The 13,679-nt window shown below is 44.9% G+C and overlaps 1 protein-coding gene across 5 annotated transcripts in view; it reads right to left on the bottom strand.

The window, feature by feature from the left end:
- The window catches only part of VPS35L (VPS35 endosomal protein sorting factor like), a 115,862-nt gene that overhangs the window by 77,494 nt on the left and 24,689 nt on the right, over window positions 1–13,679 (bottom strand). For 4 of the 5 annotated variants that reach the window (XR_002085652.2, XM_019468736.2, XM_019468737.2 and 1 more), the window contains exons 8-9: window positions 8,480–8,564; window positions 1,806–1,865 (exon numbers count right to left, since the gene is read on the bottom strand). Coding sequence is in view for 4 of the 5 variants with exons in the window: in XM_019468736.2 (XP_019324281.2) it covers window positions 1,806–1,865; window positions 8,480–8,564 (145 nt within the window). In the remaining variant the exon portion in view is untranslated. Of the gene's footprint in view, window positions 1–1,805; window positions 1,866–4,727; window positions 4,887–8,479; window positions 8,565–13,679 lie in introns of those variants that run through there. The other variant, XM_053894544.1, reaches the window with a different exon arrangement.

Raw genomic sequence — 13,679 nt, 5'->3', positions numbered from 1 at the left:
TAACAGCTGTGATGTGGTGAAGGGGAGGGTCTAAAACGGCACCTTGCAATGGAAATGTCATGTGAGCCATGTTCCAAGAGATAAAACAAGTGAAATTAAAAAAAAAAAATTTTTTTTAATGTTTATTTATTTTTGAGAGAGAGAGAGAGAGAGAGAGAGAGAGAGAGCGAGCGAGCATGAGCAGGGGGAGGGGCAGAGAGAGACGGAGACACAGAATTTGAAACAGACTCCAGGCTCTGAGCTGTCAGCATAGAGCCAGATGCTGGGCTCAAACTCACAAACCGTGAGATATGACCTGAGCTGAAGTCGGATGCTTAACCGACTGAGCCGCCCAGGTGCCCCAAAACAAGTGAAATTTTAATACAATACTTCATTTAACCCAATTCATCCAAAATGTCATTTCAACATGTCATCAATTTAAAAAAATCATTAGTGAGATACTTCCTGGTCTTTTGTTTGTATTAAGTCTCTGAAATCCAGTGTATTTTTCTGTTAATGCTTAGCTATTTATTTTCAGAGAAAGAAAAGCAGAGTGATCCCCATGCAGGCTCCAAGCTGTCTGCACAGAGCCCGACGCAGGGCTCAATCTCACAAACTGCGATATCATGACCTGAGCCAAAATCCAGAGTCAGTTGCTTAACCAAGACTGAGCCATCCAGGCGCCCCCAAGTGTTTTGTTAATATACGCGGCATGCCTCAGTTTGGACTGGCCAGGTCTCAAGTGTCCCATGTGACCCGTGGCCACCATCTTGGACAGCGCAGATTCAGCATAAGAACAAGGCTCCCACTAGCTGGCGGCAGGGCCGCATGCAAGTCCCTGGCTCTTCCCTGTGGGTTTGATCATCTGACACAAGATGACTCTTAGAACCCCACAGGTCTCTTCTTCCTGAGAAATAACTGCATTAAATCATTTTAAAATAACAGATAACACAGACGGATGAAAGAAAGGATAAGTGAACAGGTCAATTATGGGTTGTTGTCACTAATGCCATCATCTGGCCGAGACCAGGCAGAGTTGGAGCAGGCTCGTTATCTTAATTTGTATGGATGAGAAGGTTTCCTTACAGCAGCTCTAAAAACATTTATGTGATAAGAGAGGTTCATAATCAAGTTGTCCCATTATAACCTCCTGAGAATGTAAAATGGATTGGCAATAAATTTAATGCAAACATCACTTAAGCACCAATTGTAAATTTAAAGCATCTGTAATTATTGATTTATTTGTCATTGTTCTTTAATATATATAAACTTGGTTTCTGCAAGTTGCTTCTTGGGAACATTATGTAGGAAAAAATGCCAAGCAGCAAAGGAATTCAAGTTGCTATAAAAGTTCAGCTGGGTGGCTCAGTCGGTTAGCGCCTAACTCTTGACTTCAGCTCAGGGTGTAGTCTCACAGTTCATGGGATCAAGCCCTCTGACTCTGTGTGACAACGCAGAGCCTGCTTGGGATTCTCCCTCTCCTCTCTCTCTGCTCCTACCCCACATGCATGTGCTAGCACACTCTCTCTCTCAAAATAAATAAACACTAAAAAAAAAAAAAAATTCACTTAAATCTAGATGTAATACCTTTTTGGTCTCCTAGATTCAAATTACTTGCCCAAAATTCTTGGTTGGGCCATTTGAAAACCTTCTAGTGTTTTTAGGAAACGGAGATGGTCAGAAATCTGTAGAGGTGTTTTTTCTACTTTTAACACATCAAACACAAAAGAAATCTTATACTGAGTTCAGTAAATCCTGACTTGATGTAAGCCTTCTAATCACAACTCCAGGGCAGAATAACAGAGGCAGAAGAGCTACAACATCACCTGGTAAGACGCTGCGGTTATCCACACACATGGAGAAGATGCGCTCGTACACGAGCTTTCCTGGGGAGAGAAGGACATAAGGGGTTAGCATCGGGCTCCTCAGGAGCAAACACGAAATAAACATTTGTTAATTAGGGGCACAGAGATGGCATCGCCCAGAGCGCTTCTATTCATGATAATATGCTGCCACCTAGTGGGACAAACGTTGAGCCCCATTTCTTTGTTTTTAATAAAATGAGGGAAACTTTTTACTTTCTGAGATCCAGGAAAGTAATCCTTCTCCCCTTAGAGAGGGAAATGTAGGGCCAAAGGGACCTTAGGCACCTCCATTCACTCGATAAATAGGCAACAGTCCACATTTTATTTCTAAGGCAGAGGCTGCAAATGGGCAGCCAGGGATCCATTCCATCTGGCCCACAACACAAAGTGCTTTAACATTTTTTAATTAGTTGCCAACAGGTAAAAACTTTCATTTACATGAAAAACCCGATTTCCTGCCTCTTCGCAAATGATCTACCAAAAATGGCCCACATCCCTATAGGATAAAAATGAGCTAAAATAGATTAGCAGCTGCCCTTTCAAATGGTGTATACACTACCCAGTTTGCCCCGGTCTCCACCACTCTGCCTCTCAGCAACCGCCTGCTTCACTCATTTATGTGATCTGCTCGTTTGACATTCAACTACTGAGTGCTACGAGAGTAGAAATCTGTGTCTGTTTTGTTCATGGGTATATCCCCAGGACTAGATGAGTGCCTGGCATACTGTCGAGGCTCTATTGTTCTTAGATGCATAAATGAATGTATTTCAGGTGATGTGGGTCACAGGTCCACTGCGACTATTCAAATCTGTTGTCGCTCAAAAGCGATCATAGACAATGTGCCAACAGCTGTGGTTGTGTTTCAATAATAATAAAACTTTACTCACAAAAACAAGTGGGCAGGGTAGACTTAGTCTACAAGCCACCCCCTAATCTAGCACTAAAAGCTTTATTTATTCTGTGTATTTTAGAAAATGCTATCCATATCCAAGGGATAAAAATTACACTTCTATTCATTTCCCAGAGACTCCCAAATCACCTTTAATGTTCAAAGTATTTCCCTGAGTTCATGTGTTTGTTTTTTTACACACACACACACACACACACACACACACCCGCCATAACCCTGTTGTTCAGGGCACCAAAGAACCACACATCCTGTCCATACACGGAAAAAGAGACAGGAAGTTCTAAGAACATGAAATCCAATGACTTCACCAAGAAATGACACAAGGCTAAGATGAAGGGCAGGAAGCCAACCAAACGGAGGAGCCATCTAGGTGGTTCTCCCAGTGTGGACTACTTACGATATAATCACATAAAGACCCCTGTTGAAAATCACATTCCTGGGGCTCACCTCAGAGCTAGTGAAAAATAGTATTTTAGGGGGTGAAGACTAGGAATATGAATCTTGAATAACCTTGCTAAGGAATTCTTGTATACACCACGTGTAAAAACCATGGTTTTAGGCAAGCACGAGTCTACGAGCTATAACTTGTCTTGGGTATGGGAATCTCTAAAAACAGTGGCAAGCCTCCATCATCCCTCTAAACCAGGGGTCTCCAACCTCGGCTAAACATTCAAGCCACCTGGCATGTCTGAAAATAAGCTGATGTCTGGGTCTGTCCTCAGAGATTCTGATAAAAATGGTCTCTTGGGGCGCCTGGGTGGCTCTGTCAGTTAAGGGTCTGACTTCGGATCAGGTCATGATCTCCCGGTTCATGAAGTTCGAGCCCTGCGTTGGGTTCTATGCTGACAGTTCAGAGCCTAGAGCCTGCTTCAGATTCTGGGTCTCCCTCTCTCTCTGCACCTCCCCCATTCATGCTCTGTGTCTCTCTCAAAGATAAATAAACCTTAAAAAAGAAAAAAAAAAAAAAAAGGTCTGAGGTGGGGCTTGAACATTGGGCAAGTTTTTAAAGTTTCCCATCTTTGGTGTGTACCATCAGTTCAACTGAGAAGGTCCCCGGAAACCTATGGAATAAACCCTAGTTCTCAAAGCCACCTGCCTTTTGCCTTCTGGCAGGAAGTGCTTTCCTTATGTGCGGCCCTGGGCTCCCGTGGCAGCCATACCTGGCACCATGATGGGCTCCGCTGTGATGACCACAGAGCACGGCACTAAGGACTTCATATAATTTTACCCTGGGCCATCACACAGCAGGCCATGCTGGACAGCTGTATAACTGTATAACTTCTCACCTCCTACGGTGCATGGACCAGATTTATGAGCACACAACACCTTTACTTTCTTCACAATAAGCTTGCCACCCCTCCGAAACCACAAGTAATTGTTACGTTTCACATTCATATGCTAAGGGGCCTTTAACTACTAAATCATTTTTGGCCAAGCGAGTTTGGTGAATTATTTTTTTCCTTTGTCTTGAGAAATAATACCCAATCCTAGATTGATTTCCCTTCTTGACTCACAATGTTCTCAGTCAGTAACACTAAAATGAATACAGTGAGAGCTGCTAATGTTTTCTGAGCACTTACTCTGTACCAAGTACCGTTCAAAGTTGTCTACGCTGATCCTGCCAGGCAAGTTCTTAGAAGAGGAAAAACATTATATGCTTCCTATGCATTCTCTTAATTCTGTCCCAAAACCCCCAGAGACAGGGTCTGTTATGCCATTTTACAGATGAAAAAAAACAAGGCTCAGGTACACATGACTCTGGAAGAGGAGACGCAGGCATGGGACATGGGCAGATAGACTCCAGGGCCCGGCTCCGTGCTTGGTGCCTCCAGTGAAATCCCACTGGAAGGCCAGCAGGCGCCTTCTCGCTGCAAATGCTCAGGGCTGTGTCCCATATCCCTGCCCAGCAAGATGCTCCAACCTACAGCTGTCCAGGTCAACCACCAAGCACCTGCCCCCATACTGTCACGCACCTCCCTAAGGAGCAGTGTTAGGACGATGCTTCCAAGTGGATCTCAGCACTCCGATCTCCCACCTCTTTTGTAAAAGGCGAAAACTGTCCATTATGTTGTGCCCACAGCACAACAGAGTCTCCTTCAGCACCTGCAGACCCAGGCTGCCTCATAGTCCTGAGGAATATCATCTGTAACAGATCCTGACAAGGGCACCACTGGGAGCACGGTTCGGAAGCAGAGGAGGGAGAATAGTGTTGAAAGTCGGTACCTGATCTAAATGTTTGGTTTTAACAGGAAAAAACATTCCCCTGATTCAAAATTCAAATAAGGCTGTGGAAGGTACTGAGGGAAGGTTGTCTCTGGCCCATCCCTGTCCAACCTCACTGCCCCCGCCACCCTCTGAGGGCTCCCGCTTTACTTAGTTTCTTGGACATCCTTCTAACGTTTCTTCAGGCAAATACAAGTCAATGTCAACAAGGTTTCCAGCGTCTCCTTCTTCCTTACACAAAAGAGAACATACTCTATTCTGCATCTTGACTTTCTCTCGTGATGACACATATACCCTGGAGATCCCTCCACAGCGGAAAACGGAGCACACCCTCCCTCTTTCTTATGGGTTTCCTATGCTCCAGCGTACAGATGGACCGTCATTTATTTAACTGGTCCCCTACCAATGGCCACCTGGGTTGTTGCTGGGCTTTGCTATCATAAATGGGATGAATTCCCAGCGGTGAGGTTGCTGGGTCAAACGTATACCCATTTGTAATTTTCACAGAGAGTAAAATCTCCCCTGTGAGCCACATACAAGAGAAATAAAACAGGTCTTCGACTGCAGAGAGAACTCACAGTCCCAGCTCTGCCGCTCACTCCCCTTGTGACCTTTGGCAAGCTGTGGCTCACGCCCCTCATCTGTAAAATGGGGTTAATTACAGAACCCGCCTCACATGCTGTGATGACGAGGATGTGATTTATTATCTCTAAAGCACCCAGAATGGAGTCGGGACCAAGGACATTATTTGTTGAGGGTTGATCACTGCTATTATCAACTCTCAGCCCAGCTAATTTCTGGGATGCGGCAAGGACAGGCATCTGCACTGTATCCTGAGCTTGCCAAGGCAGGAGACTGGGGTGCCACCATTGGAGGCTGGCAAAATGGTTGTGCAAAATTTTCACAAAGTTAATGTCCACATCCAGCTAGGCTTGTAGGTTAGAAACTGGTCCACTGGTGTCCCCGAGCTAGTGTCACTCAGGATGCTGACTCATGCAAAAGAAACTTGCAAGAGGCAGGTGAGGGAAACCAGAGGCCAGCATGTTGACTCACTGTGAGAACCAGACACAACCACCGACCCCTCTCCCTGACTGATGTCCTCGCTCCTGAAAGCAGGCTGTGTAAGAGGACAAGGCAAGGCCCAAAAGTTGTATGACTTGGTATCTCTTCTGAGAGCCTAACTCACCCGTCCATTCTGAAAATCCATTCATTCTCTCCATCCCCACTGCCTCCTTGGCCTCATACCTCAAGTGCAGCAATGGCCTCCTAACCAGGTTCCCGGCCCTACCTCTGCCCTGCAGTCTAGTCTCAACAAGCAGCCACTAAAACAAATCCCGTCACAGGGCTTCTGGGTGGCTCAGTCGGTTAAGTGTCCAACTTCGGCTCAGGTCAGGAGTCTCACGGCTCTGGAGTTCGAGCCCGGTGTCGGGCTCTCTGCTGTCAGCATGGAGCCCACTTCAGATCCTCTGTCTCCCTCTCTCTCTGCCCCTCCCCCTTCTCTCTTAAAAATTAACAAGCATTAACAAACAAATCACATCACATTGCTTCTCTACTTAACACCTCCCAGGGGTTCCTCAGAGTCAAAGCCCAAGCCCTTCCAATGACCTACAAGGCCCACCATGATCTCTGACCCATTCAGCTCCCATGCCACCACCCTGTACACCCCACTCCCAGCCACCCTGGCCTCTCCATTCTCCAAACCTGTCAGTCACACTCCCACCCCAAGGCCTTTGCACCAGCGGTCCCTTGGCCTAATATGGGCGATCCCTTCCATACCCAGAGAGAATGTGGCTCATCTCTCCTCTCCTTCAAGCACTTGCTCAAATAGCAACTTCTAGCAGGGCCTCCTGTGACCACCCTATTTAAAATTGCAGTCTCCATCACCCCTCACCGACCCTCCTTCAATTCCCCTCACCTTGCTCTATTTTGTTTTTTGTTTTGTTTTGTTTTCTCCAGAGAGCTGATCATCATCTAACACATAATTGGGTTTACTTCTTTTGCAAATACCCTTTCACTGAACATAAGCCCACAAAGGTGAGGATTTTTGTCTCTTATTACTGACACATCCTTTGTACTCAGCAGAGCTCCTGGGCCGACGGGTCGTTGCCCAACCAGGCCATCTCTTCTTGTAGTCCAGTTAGCTCCCACTCCCCTTTCTTCTGTGAACAGCATCACCTTTCTGCTTTTCGGTGACCTGGATAATCTGCATACTCATCCCGCAGATACCATGAATGACTCCGAAACTAACCTGTGAACTAACCAGGCCAAGGAAATGGAATTCTGGAACTTTTTGTTGAATGATGGGATGAAGCTCTTTCCTCATCCTGGGACTACTAGCAAAAGAACTGATACCACCTTGCAGAGTGAGAATGAAGCGAATCCTAGGCAAAGTACTAGAAAATGCCAACACAACTGTTTGAGTTCCTGAATCCAGAAACCACCCCTGGGCTTTCCAGCATACGACAATAATAAATAACCCCCTATATAATAAATAACTAGTAGGAGTTAGATTCTCTATCATTTATTCCAGCCAATACATGCAGTCCCCGGTCTCCTGTGAAGACGACGGGGATCTCTGCTTGATATTTTGTTTTCTGACACATTAGATCATTCTATGGGTTACAGATGAGACTTGCTGCTTGGGAGTCCATGGGTCCCTCCTTGGTAAGACAGCCAATGTCTCTGTTCTGGTCCACGAGGGGTTCAGCTCTCAGAAGGCAATTCCATGTGCTAGCTCTCCTGGGGCACCTCACTGCTGAACATCAAACATAGCCTTGAGAGCTGCATGGTTTGATGTCCTGGCCACTGACAACCACCGAGGAGCACAAAGGCCTCCTACTTCTCCAGAGGAGCTCCAGGTTATTCTCTTCAGTCTAGATCATTCAGCTTGAGGTGGGGAGCACGGGGTGAGGGGCAGCCGTGATGCTACGGGAAAGCTCACAAGAGCTGCAGCAGTCATTTGGGCAGGAGAGCACTGTGGCTTGGACTAAGGTGATCATAGTGAAGACAGATAAAAATGGACGAACTCAAGAGGGACTCAGGATACTGAAGAACCTCATACTGGATTAAACATGGGGCACAGGGTAAAAGACTCTCAGATCTCCAGCTTGGGCAATGGGACAGAGGATGCTGCCATATTCCCCAGGAGAGAAACCCACTGGGAGTGCTGGGCAGAGAAGCCACACTCAGTTCTGACAAAGGGAGTTCCAGACGCAATAGGGCAACAGACAAGAGCCGGTTCAGATAGGAAGTGTGCTCCCCAGTTCCCCCTGGCTTCACTCACTTGCTCTTCCAGCCTATCAGAAGGTTAGAAAACATGAGATTTAAGATTCTTTCAAAAATAGCATCCTTGTTAATGAGCAGAGGTGGGGAGTGGTCTGGTCTCCCTCATGGTCTACCCAACTACTTAAACCTCAAAAGAAATTAAAGCACTGCTACCATCCAGCTTTCCAACAAAACAGATGTCTTTTCTAGATCTAAGATGAACAGAACTAGAACTTACCAAATGTGTCAAGTATGTCGGTGATAAGGACAAATTTGCTTGGGTAGAACTGAATAACGCTTGTGTCCGAAAGCAGCTTTGAACACTAAAAAAAGAGAAGATAAAAGGAAATTCACTCCATCGTGTCTGACTTGGTTGGAATGCTCCAGGACTGGAAAATTAATTTCTATAAACAAGTGCAGATGCTTACCATGTGCCAAGCCCCATGCTAGACACTGGAGATATAATGATAAACAAAACCACTGTCCTTTTGACAAAGGAGGCCAGACTCTGCTCTCTACAGAGCCTCTTATGGAAAGACACCGTCACTTCCCTCCAAGAAAACCACAGGACTGAGGAATCTCATCCAGAAGGATCTTTGCTCATACAGCGAACTAGGGTCAGCATCAAAGTCACCAAGAGAAGTCAAGGACACCTCTCCCATCAGTGTCCTCACAGATGACTCCATCTTTGTTCCAACTGCTTTTCAGCACAGCCTCCTGTGGTTTATTTCACAATGGTCTTGATTCTTTAACGTTCTCTTCTATGAAATGTTCCCATCAGTACATCTCCAGGGCTTCTAAAACTAGCATCTATTTTTTTTCCTTAATTGAAGTACAGTTGACACACAACGTACGTTAGTTTCAAGTCTACACTATATAAAAACATTGTGCTAAGCTCACTGCGAGTGTAGCCCCCATCTGTCACCATAAAACAGTACCACTGACTATATTCCCTGTGCTGTACGTTTTATCCCCGTAACATCTATGATTTATCCTCACTTCCAAACTTCCCTCTAAAAGCAAAGATGACAAGCTTCAGAGAGCACATGTTTGCAACTGTGATACTCAACACAGGGAACATTCCAGCTTTGCAGGGAATCGCTCAGTCCCCGTGCGATTATCACTCATACCAGAGGGCCATCGACACATACAGAACTCTTAATGGAAGACTGCAGCCACACAACGTGGCCCCAAGCACCCCAGATTAAGTCATCTTTTATGATCAAAAGCAAAATATCTATTTCTTCTTGGGATAGCTGGGTGGCTCAGTTGGTAGGTGTCCGACTTTGGCTCAGGTCATGATCTCACAGTTCGTGGGTTCAGGCCCTGGATTGGGCTCAGTGCTAGCAGTGTAGAGTCTGTTTAGGATTCTCTCTCTCTCCCTCCCTCTATGTCCTTTCCTCTCTCTCTCTCTCTCAAAAAACAAAAACCCACAACTATTTCTTCTTTGAAGAACTAAATGTAATGCCCTGAAATCTTTTCCAATTCACAAGTCCATGCAAACAACTAAACACTTGACCTTCAGATACAAATATGTCACTTAAAAACAAAAGATATTTGAAGTGCCTGGGTGGCTCAGTCAGTTAAGTGACTTTGACTCAGATCATGATCTCGCAGTTCATGAGTTTGAGCCCCGTATCAGACTCTGTGCTGACAGTTTGGAGCCTGGAGCCTGCTTCGGATTCTCTGTCTCCCTCTCTCTCTGCCCCTCTCTTGCTCGTGCTGTATCTCTCTCTCAAAATAAATAAAGAAACATTATAAAGAAAAGACACTTGACATTTGGAATGAGTCCTTTAATATGCATTTCCGACGTGCAGAGAATGGAAATAATGTGCAACCTATCAAAAGGTAGGCTGGCATGGGTTTTCAGGTTGGCGTGGTCATCCAATTTCTGAATTGTTAAATTCACCAAGTTTCTCCACAGCATTTGAGCCTAAAAATACACACAGTGTCTAATGTGCAAAACAACCTCTTACAGCCCAAGTATTATGGGGGGGGAGGGGCGGGAGGGCAGAAGGGTGAGGGGAATGTAAGGCGTTAAAACAATGGTGTTGACACCAAATGTAGCATTTGGATGTTCATAGAAATCCACTTCCTGAGGCCTCGCTTGCTGTTCGTCTTCCGCCCTTCAGGAAAGCTCCAGCTTAAACAACAGCCCCGCGAGATTTCAGGGCTTGCTTGGAAAAAGCAAACAATTCTGAATCCTAGAGACTGTTTATGATACACAGCCCTTGGTTCCTATGGGTGTGACATCTCCTGAGTTCCCACCCAGGGCTCCTCAGAGAGGAGTAGCGCCCAGCAGTGAGGTGAGAAGACACGATTCAAACAGAAGATTTCAAACTAAACACAGCTGGCACTTCCCAACATCTGTGTGTGGAGTGCTCTCCCAGGCTGGTATCACAGAACAGACATTTTCCAGAAGGGAAAAGGAAGCAGAATTTCTTCAATCCACAGTTCAAGTCATAATGATGTCATAAATTGAAGTACCCCCCCCCCCCCCGCCTTTAAATCACTATTTTGAAGATTCCAGTTTTTTTTTTTTTCAACTTTTTTTTTTTTTTTTAATTTATTTTTGGAACAGAGAGAGACAGAGCATGAACGGGGGAGGGGCAGAGAGAGAGGGAGACACAGAATCGGAAACAGGCTCCAGGCTCCGAGCCATCAGCCCAGAGCCTGACGTGGGGCTCGAACTCACGGACCGCGAGATCGTGACCTGGCTGAAGTCGGACGCTTAACCGACTGCGCCACCCAGGCGCCCCGAAGATTCCAGTTTTTTTAAAGCTTTGGTGCAGTTTCCTAAATAAAAATGAGGCAGCCCAAGGTGTTAAAAATACAGAGTCCCTGATCCATGTGAAACCCACTGGTCAAAACCTCCAGCTGAGGTGCCAGGTCATCGGCATTTTTGACAAAGGCTCCAGGTGACCGTTGCCGCGGAACCCAAAACGCACTGGGTGCATGAGATCCATAATCGGCAGCTAACTCTGCTAACTAAGCATTCTACAGCCTGTATGTTCTCAGCTTTGGAATCATCTGGGAGCTTTTAAAAATAATGGCACCTGGGTCCCAATCCCAGGGATTCTAATTAAGCTGGTCTGGGGGGCAGCTCAGACTCAGGACCTTTTTGAAGCCCCCAAGCGATTCCGACACGCAGCTGAGGTAGAGAACCACCGAGGCAGACATTTCCTGAACAACTGACTGATAAATTACTCTGCCTGAAATACTTGCTATGGAACTTATCAGCACTGCTGGAAAAGTACTAAAATGGTGTTTTTCATTTGTTTCCAATTAGTAACATTCTACAAGGCCACTAGCAGTTTCTAGAATTCAGTTAGGAATTAGGCATATAAATACATACACACACACACACACACACCCAAATAACAAAAACAAAAGGATAAAGATAACCGATAGCCAAATACTAAGAAAGAAAGACAGATCAAAGGAAGCAAGCAAACAGACTAATCAATCAGAGGACAATTACCACTGAGAATACATGGGGAAAAAATCCAAACAATATAATGGAAAAATGAACAAGAGGAATCAATGAAAGCTACTTTCCAGAGAAGGAAACCCACATGGCCGATAAACAAGTAAAAAGATGCCTGATCTTATTATAATCAGGGAATTGCAAATTAAAACCACAATACAATGATTTTATTATCTCTTAAATTGGAAAAATTAAAATAGAAAGTCTGCTCACACCAAATGTTGGTAGGATGCTCAACAACACAGACTCCCACAATCCCACCGCTGCTACCAGTGCGTGCTGGCACAGCTATGCTGGAAAGTAACTCAATGTTGTCTGATAAAGCTGAAGAGGCACACACACCCCACACCCACTCTCAGGTAAGGGCCCTCATCCCCAGAGAGGCCAGCAGGCATGTCCAAGAGTGATCACACCAGCATCGTTCATAACAACGAGGAAAGGGAAAAACCAGATACCCACCAACAGAAAGAGTGATACATATTTTATGCATCAGTAGACTCATTACTGCTAGGTTGGCAAATTTCTCTCATCTACAAGGTCAACACAATCCCTACCAAAATCCCAGAAGGTCTTTTTTTTTGGGGGGGGGGGGGAGGGTGGGTAGAAATTGACAGGTTGATCCTCTAAATCACATGGAAATGCAAAGGACCCCAGGATAGCCAAAACACATTTTTGGAAAAAAAAAAAAAAAAAAGAACCAACGTAAAAGACTTACACTGACCAGTTTCAAAAATTACCATAAAGCTACAGTAATCTAGACAGTGTGGTAATGGCATAAGGAGAGACTTACACAGATTTAAGGAATTAATTCAAGAACCCAGAAATAAACCCTTGCATTTACAGTCAGGTGACTTTTGATAAAGATGCCAAAATAATTCAATCGGGAAAAGACAGCCTTTTCAACAAATGTTGGCGAGAAAACCAGACATCTGCATGCAAAACAAATGAATCTAAGGGAGCCTGGGTGGCTCAGTCAGCGGAGTGTCAGACTTGATCATGCCGCTTAGCTCATTAGCTCAGGTCATGATCTCACGGTTCATGAGTTCAAGCCCCACGTTGGGCTTTGCACTGACAGAGTGGAGCCTGCTTTTAATTCTCTGTCCCCCTCTCTCTCTCTCTGCCCCTCCTCCACTCACTCCCCCTCTCCAAAAAGAAACACTAAAATTTAAAAAAACAAAAACAAAAAAACAAGTCTAGACCTTTATACTACACACAAAAATCACTTCAATATGGGCCATAAACCTAGATGTATGAGCTAAAACTATGAAGCTTCTAGAACAAAACATAGGAAAAAATTCTCACCACCTTGAATTAGACCAAGAGTTATTAGCTATTTACTCCAAAAGCATGAGTCAAAAGAGAGACTATTGATAAATTTGATTTTGTTAAAATTATAAACTCCTCCCCTTCAAAAGACACCAGTGTGAAAATGAGGACAGGCCACAGACCAGGAGACACTTGATAAGGAACTTGTATCAAGGATACATAAAGAATTGTTACAACTCAACTAGAACATAACCTGATTTTTAAAATAGGCCAGTCTTATTAAGTACATTTTTCACTAACAGAGAGAAAAATGGCCAATGGGCATAGGAAAAGAGGCTTAACATCATCAGTCCACAGGGATTTCAAATTAATGCCACAAATGAGATACCACTTTAGACCCACTGGGGTGGCTACAATCAAAATAACAGTAACACGGGTGCTGGACAAGATATAGAGGACCTGGAACCCACACACCAAGCTGGTAGGGATGCAAACAGACAGCCATTTGGAAAGCAGGTTGGCCATTTCTCAAAAAGTTAAACATACCCTTATCATAGGACTCAGCAATTCTACCCCTAGGAATCTACTCAAGAGAGATCAAAGCATAGGTCCATGCAAAGACTTCTATACAAATGTTCACAGTAGCATCATTCATAATAACCAGAGTAGAAATGACCTGTGTCCA

This window comes from Panthera pardus, unplaced genomic scaffold (genome assembly GCF_024362965.1).
Source record: "Panthera pardus isolate Hobbes unplaced genomic scaffold, ASM2436296v1 HiC_scaffold_5, whole genome shotgun sequence".
Classification (NCBI taxonomy): domain Eukaryota; kingdom Metazoa; phylum Chordata; class Mammalia; order Carnivora; family Felidae; genus Panthera; species Panthera pardus.
The sequence above is the reverse complement of the archived record's forward strand: the minus strand, read 5'-3'. Positions and strand labels throughout refer to the sequence as shown.